The sequence below is a fragment of the Strix aluco genome, chromosome 4, assembly GCF_031877795.1.
Source record: "Strix aluco isolate bStrAlu1 chromosome 4, bStrAlu1.hap1, whole genome shotgun sequence".
NCBI classification, from domain to species: Eukaryota; Metazoa; Chordata; class Aves; order Strigiformes; family Strigidae; genus Strix; species Strix aluco.
Window position 1 is genome coordinate 32,407,860 of NC_133934.1, and position 26,884 is coordinate 32,434,743.

General features: G+C 34.3%; 1 protein-coding gene across 2 annotated transcripts in view; it reads right to left on the reverse strand.

The window, feature by feature from the left end:
• Positions 1-7,738: 7,738 nt before the first annotated feature.
• Positions 7,739-26,884, reverse strand: part of SGCZ (sarcoglycan zeta) — a 228,289-nt gene continuing 209,143 nt past the window's right edge. For both annotated transcript variants that reach the window (XM_074821397.1, XM_074821395.1), the window contains 2 exons: positions 19,559-19,682; positions 7,739-7,936 (listed from right to left, as the gene is read on the reverse strand). In XM_074821397.1, coding sequence (XP_074677498.1) covers positions 7,739-7,936; positions 19,559-19,682 — 322 coding nt within the window. The remainder of the gene's footprint in view (positions 7,937-19,558; positions 19,683-26,884) is intronic.

The window sequence follows — 26,884 nt, forward strand, 5'->3', positions numbered from 1 at the left end:
ATCCATTTCTCTAAGTTACTATTAGGCCTAGGGAGAAGTCTGTTTTTTCACTTAAAAAAATAAAATCCAGCTTTCATCTGTATTTCTATTGCATATTGTTGCAACATGGCTGATCTGGATTTACTGCCTACACACCACTGTCCTACCCACTCCTATGCAGATCAAAATAACCACTGCCTTTCTGTCTGTCTGTTCAAGGTTACTGTAATGCTGTGTCTCATTCACCCTGGGAAGCACAGACCTGAAAAGCATTCTGGCTGTTGTCTTTGCAACTTCAAACTGCTGCAGGAGGCCCTCCCACCTAACATGCATACATGTCCCCACATCTTGTTCAGGTCCACTGTAGCATGGGATATACTATCACAGGTGCTTCTTCTACTAATATATAGATACCCTATTTCCTCTGTCATCAGGGGCTCCCAATCTCCCAAAGATCACACAAAAAACCAGAAAGGCATGCCACTGTAAAAGAAATCAGATTCTTAATTTACCTAGGATGAATGAGAATGTCACCCATGAGCTATAGGTACAATATTCTGTTATTATAGGGGGTTTTAATAGTTGGATTTACACTAGTTAACATTTTAGGTCTTTTTTTTCTTTCAAATTTGTACAAGTAAATAAATACATTAATAGACAGGGACAAATAATGAGCTCAGTGACTACTTTTCTATTTTCAAAAAATGAAAAATGTAACAGGATAGACTGGTTCACATATTTATTTTATGGCATTTTAAATACATTCACTGAATGATAAAACTTATGAAAACTTAAAAGTTAGTAAGAAGTTTATAGTCCAAAAACTTTCACTGTTCATTCTAGTAAGTCAGACTAAAATTGATATTTACCTCTGTGTGTTTTCCTTCTTATATAACTTCTGTTTTCACAAAGTAAATAATCTTCCTCTTTTGCAGAAGTTTCCCCTTAGATACAGTTCCAGGAAGTTACACAGGAAAGAGCCTGATAAAGAGACAGCTAAATCCTTTCCATTATCTATTCTTTTGTTATTTGGGAAGCAAGGAGGAGGCTAAGGGGACAACTGAAGCTCATCTGAAGAAGTAATAGCGGGTGGGAGTTAAGGAGCAGGATTTTACTTTCACTAACTGCTGTAGTGTTTGGATTAAGAAAACTGAGTAAACATCATCTATAAAGAAAACAATGATGCATTTTTTCAGAATAGTTCTGAAAAATATGCTTAGAAATAAGTTATTGTGTTAGAACACAGATCTCTCAGTGGTGAAGAATGACTGTATGCAAGCTCCCGAAATACCATAAAGCACAGAAAACAAAATGTCTTGCCTTTAGGAATGCTTCTGTAATGCTGAAGTGCTAGTCTTCATTGCACTCTAGATGATGCTGGAAGCTGAACTTCTCCCTCACAGGTCTCTCAAACAAGGAGGTATACATGTGATTAAAAGGCATCTTTACTTCTCAGATCAAGTCATGCATTAAATGAACTTGATTAAGCCAAAGGCCAAGTTTTTTAATATAAATTACTCTCAGTGCTTAAACATTTGAGAATTTGAGACACTGGAAGAGCTGGACAGTCCTTAAAAAGGTCAACTCCTCTTAAAGATTTAAGTTTTCCCAAAACTGAGGGAAACTTTCTGATTTCAACTGATTTATTTTTTCCGAGGTAAGTAGGCTAGGATTAATTGTGGTTATTTGACTCTCATCAGACCAGACATACAATATATGCTTTTACCTTGGCTTTTTTGAAACTTTCCTGGTCTTGGCCTGTATAAGAAATGTACTGGTTAAAGACCAAATAATACATTCAAATTCAAACAACATAATCTAAAAGTCAGTTAAAAGTTTCAGAGAAGACCCTATTTTACAGAGAGCTTGTATTAAATTCTAGTCTCACTACGGAGTGTGTTCAATCAACACAATGTTTATAATGGATTTCTTTTCACTATACTTTCTATTTATCTTTTATTGTCATTAGATTTTCCCAGATTGGACTAATTCAAGTCTGAATAAAATGGCTAGGAGTAATTTTTCTTGCTTGTCACTTGAGATTTAGCAGAACCTACATTACTGATAGTTCTATATAACTTGCTTTTGTACAGAAATTAAGAGGTTTTTTTAGGCATTACACAGCTAGCTACTGTCTGGCTACTGTGGATATTGCTGAAATCGTAGCATGGCATCAAGGAGCTCAGTGCAAACAAACCACCCAAATACTCACCCTGCTTTTTGCCAGTTCTGTGCAAGGCTATGCTGTTAGCAGAACTGACACTACCCAATTTAAAGATACAGAGGTTTTGTTCACATTGGAGACATCACCACAAGACCTTTTACATGACTGCGTAATTGCCAGGTGGCTTGTAAACTGGTACAGTTTAAACATAAACATACAGTCTATGCTTATTCTGGCAAGGTACAAAGGAATTTGAGTCATGTAATATGCTTTTACAGTAGATGAGAAGCAGCACACTAATTTTAACTTTACTAATGTTGATGTAGAAATAAAACTTATAGTTCTTTAAAATTGGATTTTCTTAACATAAGTAGTGCATTTATATGCAGTATCTGTTGTTTCCAAAAACATTTTTTGAAATAAAACTCTAGTACAGTGTGCGAGGACAAAAAAATGAAACCCAAATTAAAGCTATTACCATATGGTGAATTTAGACATGAGTAAGGAAATTCATACTAACAAAAAAATCTATCAAAAATATACAGAAAACCTAAAGATTTCTCATCATTACCCTACATCTTTCTCTAAACATTAGAAAGTTTCCTGCTTGATTATTCTTGAAATGAGTTCTGATATGTTTCTTATTTTATGTATCACATTTATTTATGGTTATATGGTAGTACCAGATGAAAATGCTAAGACCAAATGAAAGAAGTACAGGAGAGATTTCAAACTGACTGTGTTAATTACATGCTGTAAAAGTTCTAGCTTTGCAAGAAAAAGCAATTTCCAACTTCCAAAACCTTGCTATTATTTCCATAAAAGAAAAAAATCCAAGGAAAATAAAAAATCTTAAAGTTGCAGTGTACTGCTTTTGAATAATGTTATCTACAATTATAAGACAGGCAGTCCATTAAATAGAAAAAAGATTTGTTTTACATAAAGCAAGGGAGTACAAAAGCACAGCTTTTGTAATTTTGGTAATATTGCAGTTTTACAAACATATTGCATAGTATGTGTAAGAAAATAGTTCCCATCTTTTTTATATATTTATATACACAAGAAAATCATTAACATGAAGGTTACAAAACAAAAATGGTTAGCAGACCTTTACTGAGTACTGATTGAAACAATATGACACTCAAACTTCAATCCAACTTACATATGCATTACAGTGAATCAGCTTATAACAATTCCATAGTTTAATGTTTGGTTTTAATTTTTTTTATTTAGACAATGATTTAGAATCTAAAATAACCCATTAAAAAATACATGGTGTTAGCAACCGAATATCTTAAACATCCTTCATTAAATCCTTCTAGACATTTATGGCTGTATCTTCAATCCATACTTAATAGCCCTCTGCGCCTAAAATGGTTTAAAGTGATTTCCATTATCCAGTCAAGCCACTGTTTTGCTTGCAAAACAGTATAACTTCAGTTGAAACAAGCAATGTCTTGGCACATTTTGGAACACATACTCTTTCATTTTCTTAGGAATACCAAAAGATCTTCATATGCATGAACAGTAATGTAATTGCACCACTGACAAAAAATTTAAACCCTGGAAAAAAGTGAACAAACTACAGCTCAAAATGCTGCACAAATCTAAACTATGTTACAATTTCATGTTGTAATTACAACTTGTCATCTCTTCATTCCAACAGAATTAGTAGAAGCAGCAGTGTCATAGTGTTAGATATAATAGAAGTGTCAGTCTTTGGTCTTATCACTTAACCAATGAATGAACTGCAATACAAAACCATACAGCTAACAGTGCTCAGAGAGGCTGGCTGATGCTTTTATTTTTCTTTTTTTAAACAAGAAAGAGACAGTATCCTATAATATGACATAGATATTTTTACAGAAGATAAATCTTTTGTATATATTAAATACATGTAGCTAATAAGATCTTTTCATACATTTCATTGTTGTCAGAAGGATAGCCCTGAAGAAGTCAAATGGCTGCAATACTGTCTTGGTGGTTTGTTTCCATACAAACATTCTAGTACAAAAAGAAGCTTTATTTGATACATGTATTCATATACTATAAAAAACCTCAGAGAAATATTTTAGCCACTGTTCGGTGTTTTATTTTTTTTCTTTAAATTGCACTAGTATTAATGCTTAAAGATATCCTAAGGTCTTCAATCTTTCCCTGTGATTGTCACAACAGTGATTTGTTAATGGGAAACTCTTGCCTTAACCAGAATAAAAAGTGACATCTCTTTTCTGAAATACACAATCAAAATATTCGGTCAGATAAGCACTCTGCCTAGAGAAACATTAGCTGGGGCTTAATCATCACCTGAATATTAGATATTATAAATGGCCAACAAAGACAGAAATAACTTGGGAGACAGGGCCAGGAAGGTGACAAAAAGGATCTGAAAATTTCCTATGGCTTTGCACACAATGACCTCAGTATTATAAAACCAGCACTGAAATAGCACAGCTATGGCTCCATGTTTTAATATGGTATTTGTGCTGAGATCTAGTTTCCTTTCATCAGAAATGATCTTGTGGGATTAGGCCATTTTTCTGATATTTTGGGGGCGTACTATAAGCAGAAGAGCTCGACTATTGATGTTTTCACTACTGCCAGTTCCAAACATTCAAAACCACTGGGTGTGTTTCTCCTTCCACTCAGGAATGATGACACTGCTTACAGTTTATTGGTGTTTTATTTTTTTACTCTGTAAATGCATTGAAATCACTTTTCCAATACTCTCTGAAATCATGTGGGCTAGAAATATTCTTTAAAATAAAAACTGAGATTTTCCCCTTCTTACAGTTTTTAATGGATTTAAAGTAAAACATCAATATTATGAAACTCACCAGAATATTGAGACATTATGAGAAATCATAATGATATCTCATAGGTTGCTGAAGCTCTCAAATACTCTCTACTTCAGACTGAAGGGACTCCAAGCACGAAAATCCTGACAGTGCAGAGCTATGTGGATTTACTGGCTTGGTTTTGTTGAGTCCAATGTGTCATTTGCACCTCTACCCTGAGTTTTCTTCACACAAAGTGGTGGTAAATTATTCCAGCCTTGTTGTTAAAATGAAGCTAGTAACAAAAGATTTTTTTTTTTTACCTGCCCATTCCCACCTAAGTTTGTGTAAAATTTATAAAGGTTGGGTCTTTCTATCCAGTGGGCGGAAACCTTTTTTGTATGTATTACAGGTAAGCAATTGCATAAGGTAAAGAGAAAACAAATAAGAAATTCTCAGTGTAAAATTCATGACAAAGTATCTGAGCGATCCATTGGGTTCATTTGAGGAGAACAGAAAAAAATCTTAGTCTACTTTTGTGCAATTTGTAAGAAGCCACAATTTAATTCACCAAATAGATTAGTCACTATAATCTGTTTGTTCATCTTTTAAGCAACCAGTGTATGTAGGTGTGCACAGATAATGAATAGATATAGGTGTGTCCTCATACAGATCTATATACTTTTCCTCCTGAAATACTATTTATCCACGTGACTTTCACACTACCATTCTATTACTTGTGTGCATAAGAAAAAAACATCTATTTCCCTACAGTTTTAAGGGTATTGTATGGCTACACTTTCTAATGTTTCATTATCACCTTCTTTCTCATTTGTATCTCTTTCTGTCTCTCTTACTAAAAATCCTCAGGCTTCTAATATATTTTCTTTCAATATTTTTTAATATATTTTCTTTCCAAGTGAAAGAATAAAATTCTCAAAGAAACAAGAATTCAGCTGTTAACAGCCTTCTTTTGAAGAGATAAAATAATCAATTTAAAATTTGCATTTAACTGGTAGAAAGAGCAAATATAGAAATCTTGGTGTGGGGTGAAATTCACACCTCTGAAGAGGGCCAGTAGAAAGGCAAGCAACCAGTTAAGCCACGGGCACTTTTTGTGCTGGTCTTCTGCATAGGAGTGAATTTCACCTGAAACGAAAACAAAATAAACCTTATTAGGTGCTAATACAGTACAAAGGTAATCACAGTATTAGTTTGCTCATTTTATTTTTTTTCTCTAAGAAAAAAAATAGGATAGAAATACCCACCTTGCACTGTCTGCCCTGGCTTTAGAGTTACCTTGCAAAAGCTCTCATTACATTGGTGATCTTACATTCAGAAGCCTCTAAAGTTACATGCCAGGTGATGTAATTTAAAGGATAGAATTAAAAAGCACACTTACCTCATGTAATCAAGCCATCTTCCACAATAGGAAACATTTTTATACTGTTTTACATTCCTGGGTTCTGCAAGTTTCAAGATACTCTTGTTAATCAATGTTGCGATAAAGTTACTAGCAGCATACCAAAGTATTTTTTATAAGATTTCAATTACCAACCAAGCCAAACAAGTATGAACATTGATACAAGAAAGAAATCCCACATCAAACTTGTCAAAAAAGGAAGCCAATAGTGAGATCTGAGTGCAAATGGGGCTGCATAATTTAAACACAGACCTGATAAAGTCAATGTAATATCAATGCACTTTTTACTATTGAATGTAATTTCATATGTGTTTTTATATATATTACTATTTGAAAAACTTAGCAGCAGATGGTGAACAAAAGAGAGTAATAAACATGAATGTCATACCAGTCGTTAGTGCATTGCTTCTCAGCATTACACATTACATTAGTACTAACGTTTGTACTGTGTTGAAATGGCAGCAGTTAGACACAGCTAGAAAATGGACAAGGTGTACCTTTGAAGATTTTATCTTGGTTTTGCATTTGCCAATTATAAATACCTTTTGAAGAGCAATACACTGATCAACAAACATATCATCATTATTTCCCTCTTTACCCTGTTCTTTTCCAGAAACTGTATGTTCTACGTAATCACTTCACATGCAGTAGCCACAAAAATACTATATAAGGCCATTCAGATCCGACAAACAACAGCAGATGTCTTTTTAACTTTGAAAGGTAATATTGCTGAGCACTTCCAAAATTTACCTAGTGTACAAAACCCTAGACTTAGTAGACAAAGAGTAACAACACACTTTTAAAGAAACCAAACTCAGGGAGGGATTCTGTCTCTTTTTGTGTTAAAAACCATTTACTGAATTTAATTGTTTAGTAAAGCAAGCATCACACAATGCTTCAAAATTTTAAAATTCAGGGATAAAAGTTTACATCCAAAAAGATGAATGGAAAATTGTGCTTTCAGACAGTAAAGTTATTTATCGTACAGGGGGAACCAATTCATCTCACCATCGGATTCTGGGCAAAATTATGTACTGTATATATATATATATATGCAGTTCATATCCAGGTCCTGCAAAAATCTAAAACTATGTGCTTCACTTCATGTAGCAAAGGCACCTGTGTTATTCTCCCTTTTGGACAAAAGGTGATATTATGTTCCAGGTTTCCTGATGAAGAATACATTGATTTCTGAATATCTCACTCCCATCTCTACGTTGAGTGGCAACACAAACCACGAGAGAAGGCAGCGCTGTATTCCTGCTTACACGGGAAGAAGTTGCTCTGCAGGCCGTTTGAAGCGTCGAACTTGTCACATGGGAAACCGAGCAGAACTGTGAAGCAGAGGGGTAGTAACAAAAGGCTATTCTGGTGTGAGGATAAATTGGAGTCTTTCTAGCTCCACAAGCAGATGTTGCTACTGGATTGACATGTGGAGCCTGCTCCTGCTGGGGACAGGTAAAGTTTACCATTGGGACAGACGCAGAGCTCATAGATAGTCTGGCGAGGAGCTGAAGAGCTGGGTGAGGAGGAGGAAGAAAAGGAACCCACTGGTAGATTTCCCAGGCGGATTGTATCTGCATTTAAAAATATCTACAAGAAGGGAAAGAAAAAAAAAAAAAAGTAGTAAATTTCTTTCAGCATTGTGGCATATTTTACAGAAGTGTTTTGAGGCAGTCATGAGTTTTTTTAGAAATATATGAAAAAATTTAGAATTATTTTATTAGAAGTATTAGAAAGATTATTAGAAATATTATAAATATATATTAGAAAGAACTATTTTTAGAAATAAACTAACTGTAAACATTTCTTGTTATTCAACTCTGTAGTTTTATACCCATTAATACTCATTACTACAGTATATGCAAATACTTCACCCAACACGTTTATTCAGATCCAAGCAGTGTCGTACAAAACCATTTTGACAATATTCCTGAATAGGCTGAATTTTCACTTGTACATTTTATTCATTCATGGCAGTAGCATATCCTTTCTCTGGAAGAATTCATATTTTAATAAGTGTGAAATGATATTAAAGCACATTCCCCAGTGTGTTCCTGTAAGCAGCTGGAAATATGTACTGAACTGTGCTAAACTGTAGGGGCTTAACAATAGCTACATCCAGAGAATATTTAAGTAAGGGTACAGAGTCATACGCACAAAATAAAGAGCTTATTTGACCTAAATTAAGAAGAGAAAATATTTCAGGTTAAAGTCTTATTAAGAAGGTCATCAAACTATTCCCATTTGTTTCTGAACATTGAATGTGATTAAAAAATATTGGGTTTTTTTTTTTAATCTCCTTCCATTGGAAATAGTATGAGTCGGTATGAAACTGTAGATACTGGTAGTGTTCATGAATCTGTATTGAGTTCTGCAATATATATACTTATGTTACATTTTCAGGGTGTTGAATAAACAATGTCATGAAAATAGGTAACTAAAGCAGGAAATATTCATGTCTTTCACTGGCACAAACAAACAAGTCCCCAGCTGCTTAGAATTTATTTTTAATTTATGGAAGGAGTAAATGAAAGCCAAAGTAAGATCAGTCATTACCTCAGGTGCAGACTAGGAACTTCTAGAAGACAGGTATCAAATCAAAATGGCTTTAAGCCCTGCAGATAGCAGTCCGAAGCTTAGGAAAAGGTGAGTTCTTAAATACTTGCTAGTGTTTTTTATAAGGTATTGAAAATCAACAAAGCCAGCTTGACACCATTACATAACAACGTTGGCAGTTCTCTGTAAAGAACCTGGGGAGATATGGCAGGTATTGCTTTTTTCTACAGGAGACAAGTATTATTTTAAAATAAAGTCAGCGGTATATGGCAGAAAAGCAGCACAGAAGCACTACTAAGCCTCTTCTGGAGACAAGTGGAGGAGAACAGGCTCAGAAAAAATTAAGACTGGATAAAATCCCATATTGATGCACAGTCATGTTACCATTCACAGCAGAAGTATTGTAAATGACTGGGATCACCAAAGGAAATACAGGCTGAAAACCCCAAACAATATAACTACCCATCATTGTGAGTTCTCCAGCTCCCAGAGAAAGATATTGTCATTGGTGGGAACTTACACCAAAAGGGACAGAAAGGGAGAATCTCAGAGGCACAGGCAACAACTCCATGGCACAACGCCTGTTATAATTCACATCCTGACTGATAGAGAAATTGATTACAAAACTAAAATGCAGCAAATTATTACATTTGTTCTGCAAATTATATGACAAAGGAATGATGTATTTACAGACACATACATGCATTGCTGCTTTAAAAGTCCAGTATCATAGACCTGAAATAATTAGGAGTCAAAATCCCCACGGAAATAATTTAGATGGAACAAATGTGGATGGTGTTGGGAACAATTTAATAATGTGCTGCTAGAATTACAACTGAAAAAAAGTAAAAACATTCCAGCTAGGAGTAACTATAGCAAGAATAATAAGAAAACAAAATAACAGGGGAAAAAAAGAATTTGATAGCAAATAGAAGCTAAGAATTGGTAAAATGTAGGAAGGAAACAAAGGACATAATCATCAGTCAGTGGAGTGATGAGTAATAAAAAGCACTCTTTCACTTCTCCTATCAAGAATAAAAGAAATGTTAACAAGTCCACTATTATTGTAGCACTGGTGGAGTTATCAATAGTATTGCAAAAAAATCCAGTAGCATTCAACAGTGTAAGCTCTATGTAACTGTAAGTCTACCTTTTATACTAAATAGTGCTCAGCACAGTTCTGTACTTGGAGAAAGATCAAGTATTGATGTCAGAACATGACTGTGATAAAATACTTTCAATTTCAACAGTCACTCAACAGGATATTAAACAGCAGCCAATAATGTCTTATAACCAGCAGCTCTTGATAACTATTAATGAATAGATCTCAAAAAAAAAAATCTGAGTAACCTTTTGGACTTTTAATACTGATATTTAGTAAATCCTGATATACTTGGAATTTCAAAGATAAGAAAAATACTATTTCTATTTTTACAGAAGCAGGAGATATTAGACTATTATATATGTGATAATAAAACACACTTCAGTGTAGAAGACATACATGTAAGAAAATCCAACAGCAGTGCAAGATTAGCCATTTGTACTTTTGACAGATTGTGTGACTGGCCATTTTAACAGTTTAACTGCAGTGGTGATGGGGAAGGATCATGAGAAATCTGTAAATCAAAATTAAATGGGTTCTAAAAGACAAGTCTTGATTCAAACAAGAATTAACTCAGAAAAAATCAGAGGCCATATGTGTCAGAGATCAGGCTAGATTAAAATCTCTTGAACTTTAATATCTTTTTTCTAGGAGCTCAATATTTTTATGTGTTTGCTTACATCAGGACAGATACGCTTCTGCAACTCCTCATTGCAGATGTTCTGTAGTGTACTGCTCTAAGACCAGTGGACCTTAGTCCAGTGTGCATTAAAATACAATGTAGCTCAGATATTTTGCTCATTAAATTAAACGATCTTTTTAAGCATATCTGTACATGCTTTTCCATTGGTGCTTACAAATTTCACACTGTGATATAGATCAATTCAGGTTTTTCTGGTGTCATAATCCTGAGCAGTACCTATGAGGTCCTGTTCCAGCACACATCCCAGAACACCTGGTGAGTAATGTAGATACCAGTGTATGGTGTCTGAGAAAAACTGAAGTGGCTTCTTGTGAGGGTGTATCTGCTGTGGTGAGTCTAACAAGCTCTATGCCTTTGCAGAAAATTGGGAAGGCTGTGCAATTTAACCAGACTCCTATAGATAATCCCTGGGGAAGCCTGAGATGAAGAGGATTAATAAAGATGGCTTAAAGCTAGCATTGAAATCTACTGTGTACTTATGCTGTCAAGGTTATAAATAAAAGACTAAATTCACAGATGCAACATTGCTATTTATTAGTTAAGCAGGGGTCCAAATATATCATCGTAGTAGCCCAGTACATAAGGAATTTCAGAGGAACATAGTCCATATTTGAAGATATAACCTCTCCCCTCCTATCATCTATTAATAATCAAAATTCATGTTGAAAAGTCCTCTAACATCAGTAAAACTTAAACTACTTACCATTTTATGCCTGATGTTATGTGTTTAAAGAGAAAGAAATAAGTTGCAATACAACAAACCGAACAGTATTATGTTCCCAGGGAACACTGTTGCTAGATGACAGAGTTAATGGAAGTGCCTGTATACATGGTCTTTCTCTACTCTTTTGTGCTGTGAAAGGTGTGAGATAAGCCATTTAATACTTCATACGCATCAAGGCCATGCAAGCCAGTCATGCTCTTTCTGAGTCTCACATCTCAGCAGATAAATAGGCAATGATAAAAACAAAACTTTCATCCATTCTTGAAACATTGTAGGAGACTGACTGAGATTACAAAATGGAAAAGGCATCAGCTACTCAGAGAAATGCTATTTCACAGAGAACAGGGCACTGAGCAGCATCATTCCCTCTAAATACTTAAGGTTTAGAAATCCTAGATGACTGCTTTGTCTTGTGCGTCTTAGTGCTGAGAAAAATATATTAGCCCTATAATATTTAAAAGTAGACCTGATTTCTGACTAATTAAAGTAGCAAATGGAATCAGCGTGTAGGGCATGTGATAGGAATGGAAAAATTGTACTACTTTTACATACATTTTTTGCTAACGGAGATGTGCAAGTCATCTGCTCATCAGACCGTGTTGTTAATCTGAACAGTGAGAGGGAAAGGGAGAGTAAGGCAAGCCAGAAAATATAGATTATCTGTACCAAAGAACTAAATTGAAGGAGAGAACTTTCAATGGGAAAGATATAGGCCTGAGATAAAAATCAAATATTCCTACAAGCCATTTCATACAGAAATATGAACCTGCCATGTATAAAAGTTCTCCACTGGGTCCTTGACTAAGTCTTCTCAAAAGAGGAGATCATAGGCTAAGTTGATAAAGCCAAATGAAAGAGTTAGGATTTATAAACATTGAATAATTTTCTGTATTCATGTACATTTGATTAGGCAGGTAATTCTACAGACTGCAAAGGCACATTTCAGGGTTAATGTAGATCAGAAATGGCAGAAAACTGAAGGAAATGTAGAAGAAAAGAAGGAAAACTGAAAGGGTGGTGTTCATGAACCAGTATGAGAAGATAGCGTAATGACATCTCACTAGATAAACCTTTTGGATTCCCTTAGGCTCTTCAGAATCAATCTGAATTATAACAATGCAAGATTTTGTCTAGTCTTTTTGCTCTTCTGCATATGCTATCATAAGCACACATACAAAGAGGATTACACAGATTGGGTAACTAGACTCAAGTATATAACTTTCATATGCTGGTATGTTTTAACATTCAAGGTGAAGTTGAATTATAGGACATATTGCAGTACTTTGGTTCATGTGGGCCATTTGTTCTAACAGTTATCTGTGCTTTTGACATTTATTTTAAAAACATTCCCCTAAACTAGCTTTCATTAAATCTGAAAAGCGGTTCTGAGAAAAATAAAAAAAAAATCATAATGGAAAATTAAAATATTAAATTGATAGCATATCTATTGTAAAATCAAAACATATGCCAGCACAATGTCTGGAACAATATCTGTCATAATGATTAATAGTATTGAGGAACACTTAAACAGTGAAATGCATGTGATGAGTAGGATGAAACTGATTATATTCAGAGAAGACCAAAAGATCTAATACAACTTGTGTATTGAAAATGTATTCTCTACAGGAGTAGGATCAACTGACCACAAGACAAATGAGACTTTTAGGCCATAGAGTGGTCTGCTGTAGTGAATGTTCTTTTTCTAAAGAGTATACCCGATATGCCTGGACAGAGCCACCCTGGCAAATTTCTTCTTTTGTTAACATCGCTCCTACTCCCACCTCCATGTTTTGCCTGGAACCACTGACAACAGAAAGTGATTTGAAAAACATATATATATGTTAAATAGAACATTGTACATTAGTGAAGTGAACAGTTCCTGCCTGAATGGGAAAATTTATGTTTTGATTCTTCAGTATTGAAGTGGTGTTTATGAGAGGCATGTTTCATTGTAAGTACACATTTTTGTAAATTCTTGTTAAATAAACACAAGCATGTATTGTGACTTCTTAGTTATAACGCCAGTGAAATTTTTATGGGTGGCTACTGAAGCTAAAATTTTCTGGTATATATATTTTTTCTATTAAGGAAATAATTTTCAGGGATGATCAAATGGGATTGCTGTGAACATTGACCAGCAGAGGTTTACAATCTCCAGTGCTTATGAAATGACAATGGTAGTCTCATAAACAAGAATTCCCAGAATCAAATTCTACATAATATTAGAAGTCTTTGCAAACTCATTCAATCAGGGGACAGATGTGATTTCTTTGTGATTGCTGTACACGACCCAGAAAGAGAAATGTATTTGGAATATTTTTGCTTAGCCTACTGAGTACAAAAACTTATTACTTGATTGCCATTCAAGTCAGAACTAGATTAAAATGTGTTATTAATGGAAAAAATATTTTATTTATATAATAAATTATTCATTGTCACTTCTTTTTCTAATAAAATGGCTTATGGTGTTGGTCTTCAGGATTTGCCCATAAACAGTTCAAAGATGGGCGATGTCAGTTAAAACATTTTGCTTTTGTAGTTTGGGAACACTGTATTTTGGTTGTAGACTTCTACATAAAGTGGTTTTTACTACAAATTAACTTACACATTAATAACTGTTTTAAGTTGACATTGAAAGGTTTTGTCTAAAAATACCATGGTATTTTAATAATTTTATATATCTGTCAAAATATCTTAAGAGAATTATTGAAACAAATAATTTAAAAAATACATAAAAATTTCCCTTCATTTCCACTAATCTCTTTCCTCCCAGACAACAGTGACAAGTCAACTGGTGTTCTGCTGTTCGAGGATGCCAATTAAACTGAGACCAGTGTGAAAAGAGTAGGCTTATTTTACTGTTAATAATTAAAGGATACAACCAAGTAATACAGAAAATAAGCAACAAGAAAAAATACAGAATAGTACACTTAATTATTACTACATATAGTTAATTAGAGAAAATAAGAATAAACAAGGTAATGCACCTAATCATTACTACACGATGGGGAGAATAGTGATTAAGAAAGATACATCACCACTTGCATATGTTACCAACATCCAGATCCACAGTGACTGGGGAGCCCTGGCTGCAGCGAAGATTTGGAGAGCCTTTCCCTGCAAGTGGGAAGTCCTACGCGATGTGTCCATCCATAGGTGAGGCATCCAAAGTCGCAGCAAGAGGGTCCAGCCTTATATACCAAAAATCAGCAAGTCAGAATGACTTGCACTTTCCTTTGAGTGGAAACATCTGGTTTCATCCTCCTGTTGGATTCCACCCAAAGCCTGGCCAGGGCTCGGTGGGAAGAACCAAGGGAGTTTCTAACAAGGCCAAACACTTGGGTTCTCAGCCTTGAACAAGGCTAAATGAGGGAAGTTGGATACATTCTCATGACATTTAATCCTCACTGCTGATTATATTTTGCCTAAGCTAGTGAGCATACATATTTCATTAATGATCAGATACTAATAATAAATGCTAATGATAATACAGATTTTACTAATTAACAGATACTAATAATGTTTGGTTGTGAGGTTCATCTAGAGGTCAACTTTGTTTCAGGGCCTATTATTCAGGCCCTAGCACTACAACTGGTTAATATCATGAAAAATGGCTGTGAAAACAAAATGCACCACACATTTGTTAGACTATTTTTGGTGAATAAACAGTGAATCTTTGAGCTCTAGAGCTCATTTTGTATTGAACTCACTTCATCCATATCAAACATTTTAATTTTTTCTTGCAAATTTTTAATCTCAGACAAACATAACTCATCTGAATTGAACTCTAGGAAATATTGTTGCCTTTGATCAGCCATTCCTCTGTAGTCATGGCAAGCAGCTTGCAGAACAAGGTAATTCCATTTCAGTGTATTTAGATAATTTAAAAAATCCCTTTTTTTTTTTTTTTTCTGTTTCAGAATAAAAACCATCCACAAAAACCCCACCAAAACCAAAGCTTTAAAATGATACTGTAGGTTGGGTTTACAAGTGAAGATTACTCCAGTTTTCGTAAGTATTAGTCTCCGTGTTAAATGCATCTCCTGGATTTAGAGAGAGAACCAGATAGGATTATACATCAAATGTTAGTACTATATTCATTTGTTAGTCTCTACAAAATAATATTTGGTGTCTGCTTCATAAACTGTGTTGTGCTAAAATGATAAATATAAACTTGGTCTCTAGCCTGCTACACTGATTTTGAGTAAATATTGTCTGATAAAGAGTATTGCTCATTTTTAATGTGACAGCTATAAGTGTCACCAAGGGATCAGCCTCATTATGCCAGAAACAACCAAATATAGTCTACAAATGATTCTATGAAGGAGTGTAATTTGGCAAGGAAATACAAGGGCATAAAGAAGTAAATAGGAAAAAGGTCACAGAGTGACTAATAGAAATAAGTTTGTGAAACTGAGAAGCCTCTGTGCATCTTTCTCCTTTAAAGTCTAAAGACCTTACTTGGTCTTTGATTGTCAATGGGATGCAATGCAAGTGCAGAGTCTAGTTTAGATAGAAGCTTCTTGCAAAAGTACACAGCAGCTGCACAAGACTCAGGAGCTGAGGCTAGTTAGCAGCCTTCTCCTTCAAAGGGTGATGTATTGCCAAAACCATTAAAATTAGTTGTTAGATCAATGAGTGGACAACATCAAATAATCCTTTAAGCTTGTTCTCATGATATGATAATGTGTTTCAGGTTCGATTCTAACATTTTTATGCTTAGCAAAATCTAGTATCTACAGAATTCAAAATTGATCTGTACTTTTGCATTGTCTTTTTATGTGAAAGAAGCAGTAGTCAACTAGCATTTGTGCTGAATTTCAAGACAAGAAATGTTATCTTTCTTCTTAGGTGAGCCAATAGATTCAGCTAGAGCCTAGAGCTTCATATTTCATTTTCCTTGTAAACGATTGCTGCTTCAAACCATTGGTTATGGTTTATTTATAGAATAATACATAGTTCACAATTAAATGCCAAGCTATAATTGAATCAAAGGATTCTGCTGATGTCTCCACTCACAAGGGTACAGCTCAAGAGCTTTATAAAGGGCAGCAGAATCTGAGTCTAATTTACAGCCCCCAGTATTCAGTCCGGGATCATGCATTATAATGCTTAATAGGGCTAAAAGGATTATTATAATACTGCAGTAAATAAAAAGAAAATGTATCAAACAGCAGAATTCAGAATGCTTGCAGAGGTTTTCAGTTTATGATATAGAGATTATACTGCATCAGAAATAAGGCTAGAGTAAAAGTATTTCATAAACACATTTATGTTCCTAAAAAAAATATTCTGAAGTTATTCTTAAATAAAAGGAAAATATATGTTTCATAGATTAATCCACAGTAAATTAATAATGTTCTGCTGCATGGATATAACTGGTTCATTCCAGAAGCCACATAGCTACTTTCTGGCATAACAGGGTAATAATTATGCTATAGAAGGAAAATATTAACTCACATAACTTTGATGATTTTTTGAATAAGCTTACAAACATTAAAAAGTTAAATTTAGTTAACTAGTGTGAGAATAATACAAAAATCTTGTATATTTTCTAGTATAAAAAAATGTCCTAGCACAAAAATGGTTCATAGATCCAGTTCACAAAGACAACATTCTTTTATTCGCGAAAGAAACGACTGACAAAGCATATATTTTTAGGCTAAAATGAAGATTATTTTTTAACATTGATTGTTTTGTTTTAGAAAGTGTTTTCTTAAAAATGAGTAATGATAATCCCTTCACACTTTTTTCAGTGCTGTCTGTTAAATTGTGATGTATCTGTTGGGCTGTAAGTAAGGACACCAATCAATATGTTGTTATGTAGACATTTTATCCATGAGATGTCTATCCTGGTTCCTCATACCAGGCTGTAATTAGTCCAGAAATTCCCTGTATGACTTCCAAAGTGTTTCTGCATTTTTCTCTGACCCTCTCCAGTGTAAGATATAAAATAGAGAACTATAAAGGTATTGGTCATACCTCAGGATGGAATTTCTCTGTGGATTTGGGGTACAGTTCTTTACAGATCTTACTGGAATTGCAAGTATTCAAGGGGTAATTAGACAATTTGAACTTTGTTGGATGTATGTTTATAAACAGCTCCTTGGGAAAGGGTGGGAAAAGGTTGGTAGCTTGTTTTCTGATAACTGTCAGTCTAACATCTACATGGGAAATCACAGATGTGTAAAGTCTAACTTAACATGTAGAAGAATATGATGATTTTTAATATGAAGTGAGGCAAAGTCTACTTCACACTGGCATTTTTTTCCTACAAAGCATACTGAATTAAATCCCAATTCTGAATAATACATAATATAGTCATGATAACTTTTCTGGGGTTCCCATTCTCAAAGTTCAACTGAGGTTATAGGACATTATTTCCAAAACTACCTTCTCAATAAGTTGTAGTAAATACTTAAGAAAAATTAGAATTCATGCAATAAAGTCATAGTGTTGATATAGACAAAATTTCCTGATGAATCCACGGATTAAATATTTGTAAAAAGCACCACAGAGATATACAATACTAAACGAAGACATTATAGATACAACCATTGCTTCAGGGATCATGGGGGATTGAGGTAAGGTAACAGTCTCTTTGTTGTTTGGTTTTGGGTTTTGTTGGTGTTTTGTTTTTTTTTTTTTTTTTTTTTTTTTTTAAATTTTCATTTGAGTATTACTTTTTCCCTCTGGCAATATCATGAAGGGAAAGAATTTTATGTGAAAAATTTATGTTAACAAATGGAGGAAACATACTAGATTGGGCCAGGTAGGGATTTATGGAAAGGAAGCAGGAAAGGTTACAGGAAGCTATGGCCCCTGCAATAAAAATACCCACAGAAAGAACAAGGGTGAGGGATGATGATATTTACTATTAAAGAGGATTAGATTGTCCTTCATGCTATCTCAGCAACTTTAGGAAACAGTAACAAAGACTTCATATATAGCGAGGTGGTAAGTAAAGAGAGACCGTGGGAAGAGCTGGCTTTTGGAGAAACTCAGAAATAAGATGGGGCATGTGGTATATAAATATTTGAGGCTCTGAATTAGGAAAATATTGTGCTTTAATTATGTAGGTCAGATACTTGCTTCAGTATCTGCTTCAGTATCTTGCTTCAGTAGAAAAATGTTATCAAAGTAGGCCTTTGATGCAGTATATTGGCCAAAAATATTCCTGTCTGCATTGCAATACAAAGAGTGTGCATTGCAGGGGATTATCTGTCACAGATGTGAATGCTGGTTTTGTTTGTTGTCATTTATTTGGCTAGTTTGTAAAGTATCAGGAAACATTTGGTAGAAAATACACTATACATAAAGAGCACCATTCCCAATTAGATATTTACATTAAACAACTGGTTTTCCAAAAATGCTGTAACCTGGCAAGTCCCACTGAGAGCAATTTGAAAATCTATCAGTTTCTCCAAAGTGCCTAATAGAAATCTGAGCACTTGCACAAGTTTTTTTAATGTTCTATAATTTTAAGGATTGAAGATGAAAGGACTCTCATACCAGTAATCTTTCATGCATTTCTGCAATACATGGATTGCCTACCAAACCAGTGACCCAATTTAAATTCATTTTCATGAGTTCGCACAGGTATACACATGAAGAATCTATACCAAAATCTTTTTATGTCAAGCTGATCACTGAAACAAGATACTGATGAAACCATACAGTGAACATACCATTGAAGTACTCTGTCACTCTTACAGAGATAATGACAGTTCAGGGAAATAAACCACATGTAGAGCAAATTTGTTAAACCTCTTCATCATGGTTTAATGAAGTATTAATCCAAATTAATCCAAATTTCTCTTAGTTTGTCAGATTAATCCAAAGTAATCCAAAGTAATTTTCTATCACTTAGCTGTCTGTCCCACAGATGTACTGAAGGACTGGGTAGCATTTCCCTTGACTCTTAGATTAAAAATAATTTAACTTTTTTTTCAGTGTGAATGAAACCTAGTGATTCAAATATCTGAAAAAAAGAAAATAAGTATTAATAATTGAGCAAGATAAACCAAAATTACTTTAAAGGCAGACGCAAAACACTTCTTGTGACGTTTACCTTGCTGCTGAATAAATTATCCTCACATTGTTTGCGTTATGCTGGGCAGAGCTTACCTCCCCTTCTGTGGACTGTAAGTGCAGTTCTTTCCTACAGGTAGCCTTTAAGTCTCCTGCAGCTGCATTGACTTGCACTCCCCTGGGTGCTTCCATCACCAAAGATCTAGTAGGAGATTCAAGTCTGAAAGACAAAAACAATCACTGAGAAAAAATGCACTGAAACAAACCACCAAAACTCACCCATCCCCAAAACCCACATTGCATGTAGATATACATGCATTTTGAAAGATAAAGAAGTAAAAATTAGTTATACATGTGCTTCTCTAACTACTCTATGGCCTCGAGAAGAAAAAAAATAAAGTATACGTTTAAGTATTCTCATTTAAGACAGCATTTAAGCATATACTGATATAAGCTTGTCTGCTTAGTGATGCTTTCTGGAATTAGTACCTAATTTACTTGATTGTACTAATACTGAAATATAAGTACTTAAGAATCCACACGTCTCTGTGAGCGCTTCTGTAATGACAGGTTAATAACTAAAGTTTGCTTAGTGACCTATGACAAATATTCAACTAATTAAAAAGAAAACAAAATGCTTAAAAAGTTTTAAATAATGATGTAAAACTGATTAGAATGACTTTGCCTTTATAGGCTCATCCTTATTTTGGGTAGGTATAACAGCATTATGTATGAAGAGAGGAAAAGAAAATCTATCTGTATTATTGTGGGGGTTTTGCATGCCTTTTCTGTTCTGCAAAATGCTCATTATAATCTTTAACCCTGTTATAATAGGGTTAAGACACGTATCATTGTGTCTTGGTATCTTTCCTCAAAGCAACTATTCTTCTACTGCCAGTTCTTCTATTTCTCTTTATCCTATACTCAAGATCCTCCATCAACCTTAATGCAGAACTATGATACTTTCTTAACTATGTTATCTCATAGTATTTTACAGGTTCCTCTTGAAAGGGAAGTACTAAAGCAATGATTTCATAGAAGTCATGCTCACACACTGAATAGGAAAGATGATTGGATGAAAACTGTATGGAACTAGGAAACAAAAATTTGGATTCTGGTTATGTTCAGCTGTAGACTTATTGCATAGCCCCATTAAGAGGGAGACAAATCTTTTAATCTATTTCTATTCCAATAATACAATGACAGAACACAGTTCCTCTTTACCTGAACAAAGGTTTTTTGTAAAATGAAATATATTAATGATAGAAATGTCTAGAATGAGTAGCTTGAAGAAAACATTGTATTTCCCTCTTCAACAAATTGTATTTTGCGTGTTAGGTCACATCCATCCAAAAATATAATGAGGTACTAGATGTATAAAGGAAAAAATAGTCTGACAAAGAATTTGCTACAAAAAAGCCAAATGAAAGATCTGTCAAGCAATGGAACAAGAGAATTCCAGTGTATTTCAATGATTGGATTTTTAAGTGTACAGAATAGTGATGGATTATCATTTTGAAACTAAAATGCCACATTTGCATGCAAAGTAAGTAAGTCACTGAGATGGTGTCTGTGAAATATTTGTTTGTTACATGTCACTGACACTCAATAGGGAAAGGGGGAAAAAAAAAAAAGCAATTATTTGGCAACACAAAAAGAAACTTAAAAAAGCAGGTGTCCAGATAGAGGATAACACTCTTTTTATATAGGTAGTTACCTATATAAAAAAAGCATACATGGGTTACATACAGATAGGAGCAGTAGAAAAATCTGTGTTTCTGTTAGTGCTAAACCATTTTCTTTCATGTTTTTGACACTCTGTAGGAAGCAGTTAAGAATGTTCTGCAGTTCTTTGTACCAGGGAAAAATCTAAATATCATGAATTATTTAATCATATACATCAGTGCTTTTCAGGTGGTGGTTTGCAAACTTCTAATGGCTATAACAGCAGAAAAGAAGCTTCCAAGACCTTTTAGAAACCATATATAGCTTATAAATTAGGTTTTCCAAAGTATTCTGTGGCCTTAATTAGGCCTTGAATTGAAAAGGAAACTCAACTGCATAAATGTTTGGTGACTGGATACTTCCATTCCATATTTTTCAGCAGCATATTTTTGCGATTTATAACCTACTTTCCAGGAATATTAATGTTTCTCAGTGGTTTCAACTGCCATTTCATAATCATGAAGACAAAAGTGCCCTTAACTACATTTATTGCATCAAATTGATGGGTATTACCAAAGTCACAAATACTTCTGGTTTCATAGCATCAAAACCACACTCAGACCTGACAAAATTTTCAGCAGGTGTACAATAAAAATCTATTTAGGAATATCTTTCTAGAAACTATGATTTTGTTTAAAGAGTAATATTTTTTTTTTCCCCAAACACATGAGACAGTGTATAGCTCAGAGTTGCTTCATCTAGCTTCATCATGGTTTTTCATGAACTACATTAACATAAATGATTTCTAGTTTGTCTAGAATAAAGACATTTGGGCAACTAATCTCTGAACTTCAGAAGAAGTTGTTAATATCAGGCTTCTACACACTGTGGAGAAGAAATTTCTTTTTCAGACAACAGACCTTTTTTAGCAGTTTCCTGAAATCAAATAAGGTGATAGAAATGTCAATGAATTGTAGATGACCAGCAGAGTAATATTTAAAACGTCACCCATCTATTAGTAAAATTGAATGCCTAAATCTGTTTTACAGTTACTAATTTACTTCTCTTCTTATTATTCTTTGGATGATCTACATCTGAAAAATGACTTAGCTATGCAATCTGCAGCATGTTACTGGAAATGTAAAAGTCTGTATACATATAGAGATTATCTTCTCAATGTTCTGAGATAAATTAAGTTTGATATGCAGCCGCTTTATAATATTTCTTCATCATATTTCTGAAAGCTTTAATCTCTACTATAAACTTATTGTAATAGTCCACATAGTAATCTTCATCCCTCCAAGGAAAAGTGCATTATTACAATAACATATTAAGAAATTGCTTTCCTTTCAGATTTACTGATAGCCTGTCACAGTGGCATTTACATCTATAGGTGAATCCTATTCATATAATTTCATTTTTCTTCCCCAAACAACAAAAAGCTATGATGCAGAAGATAACTACTGCTATTATTAGACAGAAAATACAATACTGTATGAAAGACAAAGAGGCTTTTAAAAAGAGGCTTTTAATTAATATAATCTGTCAATTCACTATATGTGATGCAGACAGATGATCTATCCGGAGAAGGGCTTCTTTCTTTTCAATTATCAATGGTTAATTTGTGAAAAAAGATACATTTCAGAGGATCAAAGCTATATGAATTTGAGTTGAATTCATTAAGGAATTATTGCCAAAAAGGAAACATTTCAAATATCTTGAATATGTTGCTTTGAAGGTATTAAAATATTTCTCATCAGAAATGCAGAAACATTTATTTTTCTTTTCATATTTTCTGTTTACAAGCTGACCTAGATTGTATTAGAGAAAAATAATTTAAAAAATGAACCAGAAGGTTTTATTTTGGGTTTTAAGAAATATTTTAGATTTATCTCTTGCATATCCCTCATACTCACATGGGATATAATTTATCTGTGTTAATTTTGCTCTGTTGGCTAGCAGAAGGTATTTCTTAAAAGAGAAGGAAATAGAAGACTCCCCTGTGCAGATGTGAATAATTTATTTGCTTCATGTCTATTTAAGCACTGGATCCAACCCATGCTACTTAGTAAAACCACTGATATGAACCTCTATTAAGGTGGAATTTGTATTCAAAACAGGGGATTAAAAAATATATTGTTGACTAGAGATCGCACATGTAAAGCAGATACTCATTTCCCCATTACTGGCATCTCTATACCTGGGAGTCAAGAAATACTTCAATACTTCAAGTATTTAACTTTATATATGATGGTCTTGCCAGCATACATTGTTGAGGCTTTTTTCAGGTAGTATAGGAATCCTGTGATTAAAAAAAGAATTTTTGCAAATATAAACCCAATGATAAACCTACACATTGACTTGGTAACATTTTTGCAGCTTTCTATAGATTAAAATAATTGTGACATCGATCTTGTTGCCTGTAGGTAAAGAGTTGTGGCAGACTGGGGCTGTAGAGAGCAAATGAATGCACCAAGCATCTCTCTATCCTTCTTCCTATTTCTTCCTTGTAAACTAGCACTCTCAACTCCAAAACCCCATAGAACACAGGGCCTTCCTCTTCCACAAGTGAAATAATTTTGTCCCAAATTAGAATTAAGTATTTAAAAAAATAAAAAAGAAAATGTTTTTTTCCAGAAACTTCAAACAATTTTAAATATATATTCTTTCCATTTATATTATTATGAAAAGAACAGCTGGCTTCCCCGATGCTCAAGGAAACTGTTTTCAAGAGTCCTCCAGTTACATCAAGAGTCCTTAAAGGAGTCCACTGAACACTGATGGTTCTAGATAAAATTGGGGTTTCCATTCAGTCCATTTCCTGTAAGTCAGGCTGAAAACTCCAGTAGAATCCATAAAGAATAATCAGGGTCTTCTATGATCATGGTGACAAAAAACCTGGAAGCCTTTTTTTAAGATATTGTATCTATTCAGACATAGGATTCTTTATTACTTGCATTTAATATCACATTGGGAATGAAAATAAAATTACTATTCACTATTTTCAATCTCATATTATTTACAAGATTATACATGCACTTTTTGACATTTATGTAAAAGTGACCAAAAATCTCTTTTTGACACATTTACATGTGCATCTCTGCACATGTGCATCTCTAAGATGCATATGAATCATTGACAGAATAGTTATTTTTTCTGAAGCTTGTTGTATTCTTATACGTTTAACCAAATGCTTATATTTTCAGGATGAAATAATTTTTTTAATTGAAATGCAAGAGTAAATGTGCAGGCCTCATGAATCCTTAATATTGTTCACTGATCATCAGCTATCCTTTATCAAAAAGCAAAATTCTCATATATTCATGGGAAGCTCTCTGATTCATATGGGAACATAACCTTTAAGGGCACAATATGGTTCTCTATTTTGTGACTTCCCAATGAGAGTCTTAAGTAAGAGAAAGTTAAATAAATGTTTTATGGAATAGGTAATGGCCTAAACCAGTAAATATTAACATGACTTCCCCCCCCCCCCCCCCCCCCCCCCCCAATATCCAATTTTGCAACTCATGGGCAACATATTTAAATAAAGAGGAAACTTTGTTGACTTAAATCAGAACAGTAGAATGGCATTCAGTATATCATTTCATGTTATGCCCATGCTCTGCATGTCACTGACTTTGGCATGTATCAGCACACCCTTATTATAACTCCTGAAGTTCTCATTAACCCAGAAACCACCTCACTGAGCTCAAATCTGAGTTCTAATTGCCCTGTACATGCCACTGGTTTCAGTTCAGTGGGTCTGCATTATCACAGAGACACCTGAAACAACTGAATATTTTAATGCTATTTGACACAGATGATAAATCAGAAAAGCAATTTCCCCACACAGGGAAATAAAGGATCCCTTCTGACAATATAAAAAATATTAGCTACTGATGAGGAAAAGTTTTTCCGTTATGTTATTAAAGGACTAGAACAAGTGAAGAAGCATCAAGAAAAGGTGAGGAGTGCTGGAGAGAGCAAATGTTTAAAGCAAGAGCTTTACAAAATAAGCAGGTGATGTGAGGAAGATTAAAGAGAACTTAATGCATGACTGTTTCTTAGAGCGGGTGAGCACAGCCAGAAGAGCTAAAGACAGGGAAAATATCAAAATCAGGAATAATATTAAGAACATAACAAACCAAAAACCTAACTGAAATCTCAGGTAGTAAAAAAATCATGCATTCTAGAATGTAAAGTCCACTAAAACTCAAACCTTTGAAAATCAAGAAAATTAGTAGAAATGTAAGGTTTAGAATGTGAGCTTTCATTTCTTAGAGAAATACCACAACACGCTTGAAGTCTAAACTTTCAGGCTGTGAGACAAAGATCTGCATATGAGACAATCCAAAATAGTCTCTTAAGGAAAGGTACAGGAAAATGATTCCTCATAACCCTGATATCTTATCGCTACCCGTATTCCACCCAAAACACGTTCCTCTTCCCATAACTTTCTTTACTTTTGTTCTGACCTCAAACCCCTTCTACATGTGCCCTGCCACTCTGCTAAACATCCTTACATGAAATTTATTTTCTTTCCAGAAATAGCTCCATTACCTGAGTTGTCTTTCAGAATATATTTTCTTAAAATAGGAATCTATCTTGTCAGACAGAGATTGAGGCGACATGCCCACAGAAAATGCTCAAGTGGCTGTCAAGAGTAAGATTTGTACATAAAGTGTCTGGGGGAGGCTGAAGAGCCAAACTGGGCTCTTTGAACAACTGGAAACACATTAGAACTGGTTGACATAAGATCTCAGTTTTGAAAACCATTAGCTTCCTGTGATTAGGAAGTGACAGTCCAGACCACCTGTAATCTTCTAATTTGTTTCCCTAAAGGGCCTTAAGCTGATATTATATTTTAGCTGAGATAAACTTCGACATAGTTTTGATCCACATCTTGAGGAAACTGCATCTCATGTGGAAAATTGTTCTGCTGAAATTCCTTTGACAGGTGTGCTTCAACCTCTGCAGATGAAGCATAGCATAGAGCTTGGAATATAATCTCCAGTGGTTTGGACTTGGACTGTATCTAAACAGTCTAAGAAGAAAACAGCCCATCCAAAAAAAAACAACCCAAAACCCAGAAAAAGTTTGGTGAGTTTACTTTCAGTAGTACCTTTGTTGGGGCAAGCACCATTTTGGAAAGAATGAGAGTTTTTTTACTGTCTGCAATACAAAATAGAGTGGCAGACTATGAAGAAGTCAAATAGCTTTTTTGTTTCTTTTTGGCAGTGAATTCTATCTTGAAATACAACCGAGGATAGAATGAAAATTGCAGGATAAGACATGTAAAATCATTAATTTTTCTCTATTGATTATGCTATCTCTGGAGTTCTCTGTATAATTGTAGATATAAGCAATAGGAGCTGTTTGGTGGACTGTGGAACTAATAGTTTTATAAACACATGTAGTCATCCACCACACAGCCTCCATCCTCTGGACCTCCATTTTCTTGTAACCAGCCTGCACAATCTTCAGATCCTTTGTTTGGCTCCAACATGGTACCCAAACCATACTCTCTGCACCCACAACCACAACACTCCTAGAAACTCCACGTTCTCCGTGTACGATAACCATGAGTTGACCATGAAGTGAGGTATGTCAGAAGTTGAATGTAGTCTGAAGCCATGTGTATACAAATGGGTAAACTGACAGCAGCAAATACTAATAATACTAGCTGATCTTCTGTTAGCATCTCTAGTCAGGCATTGGTTTGCAGAAAACGCATAGAAACTTAAGGATGTTTTGCCC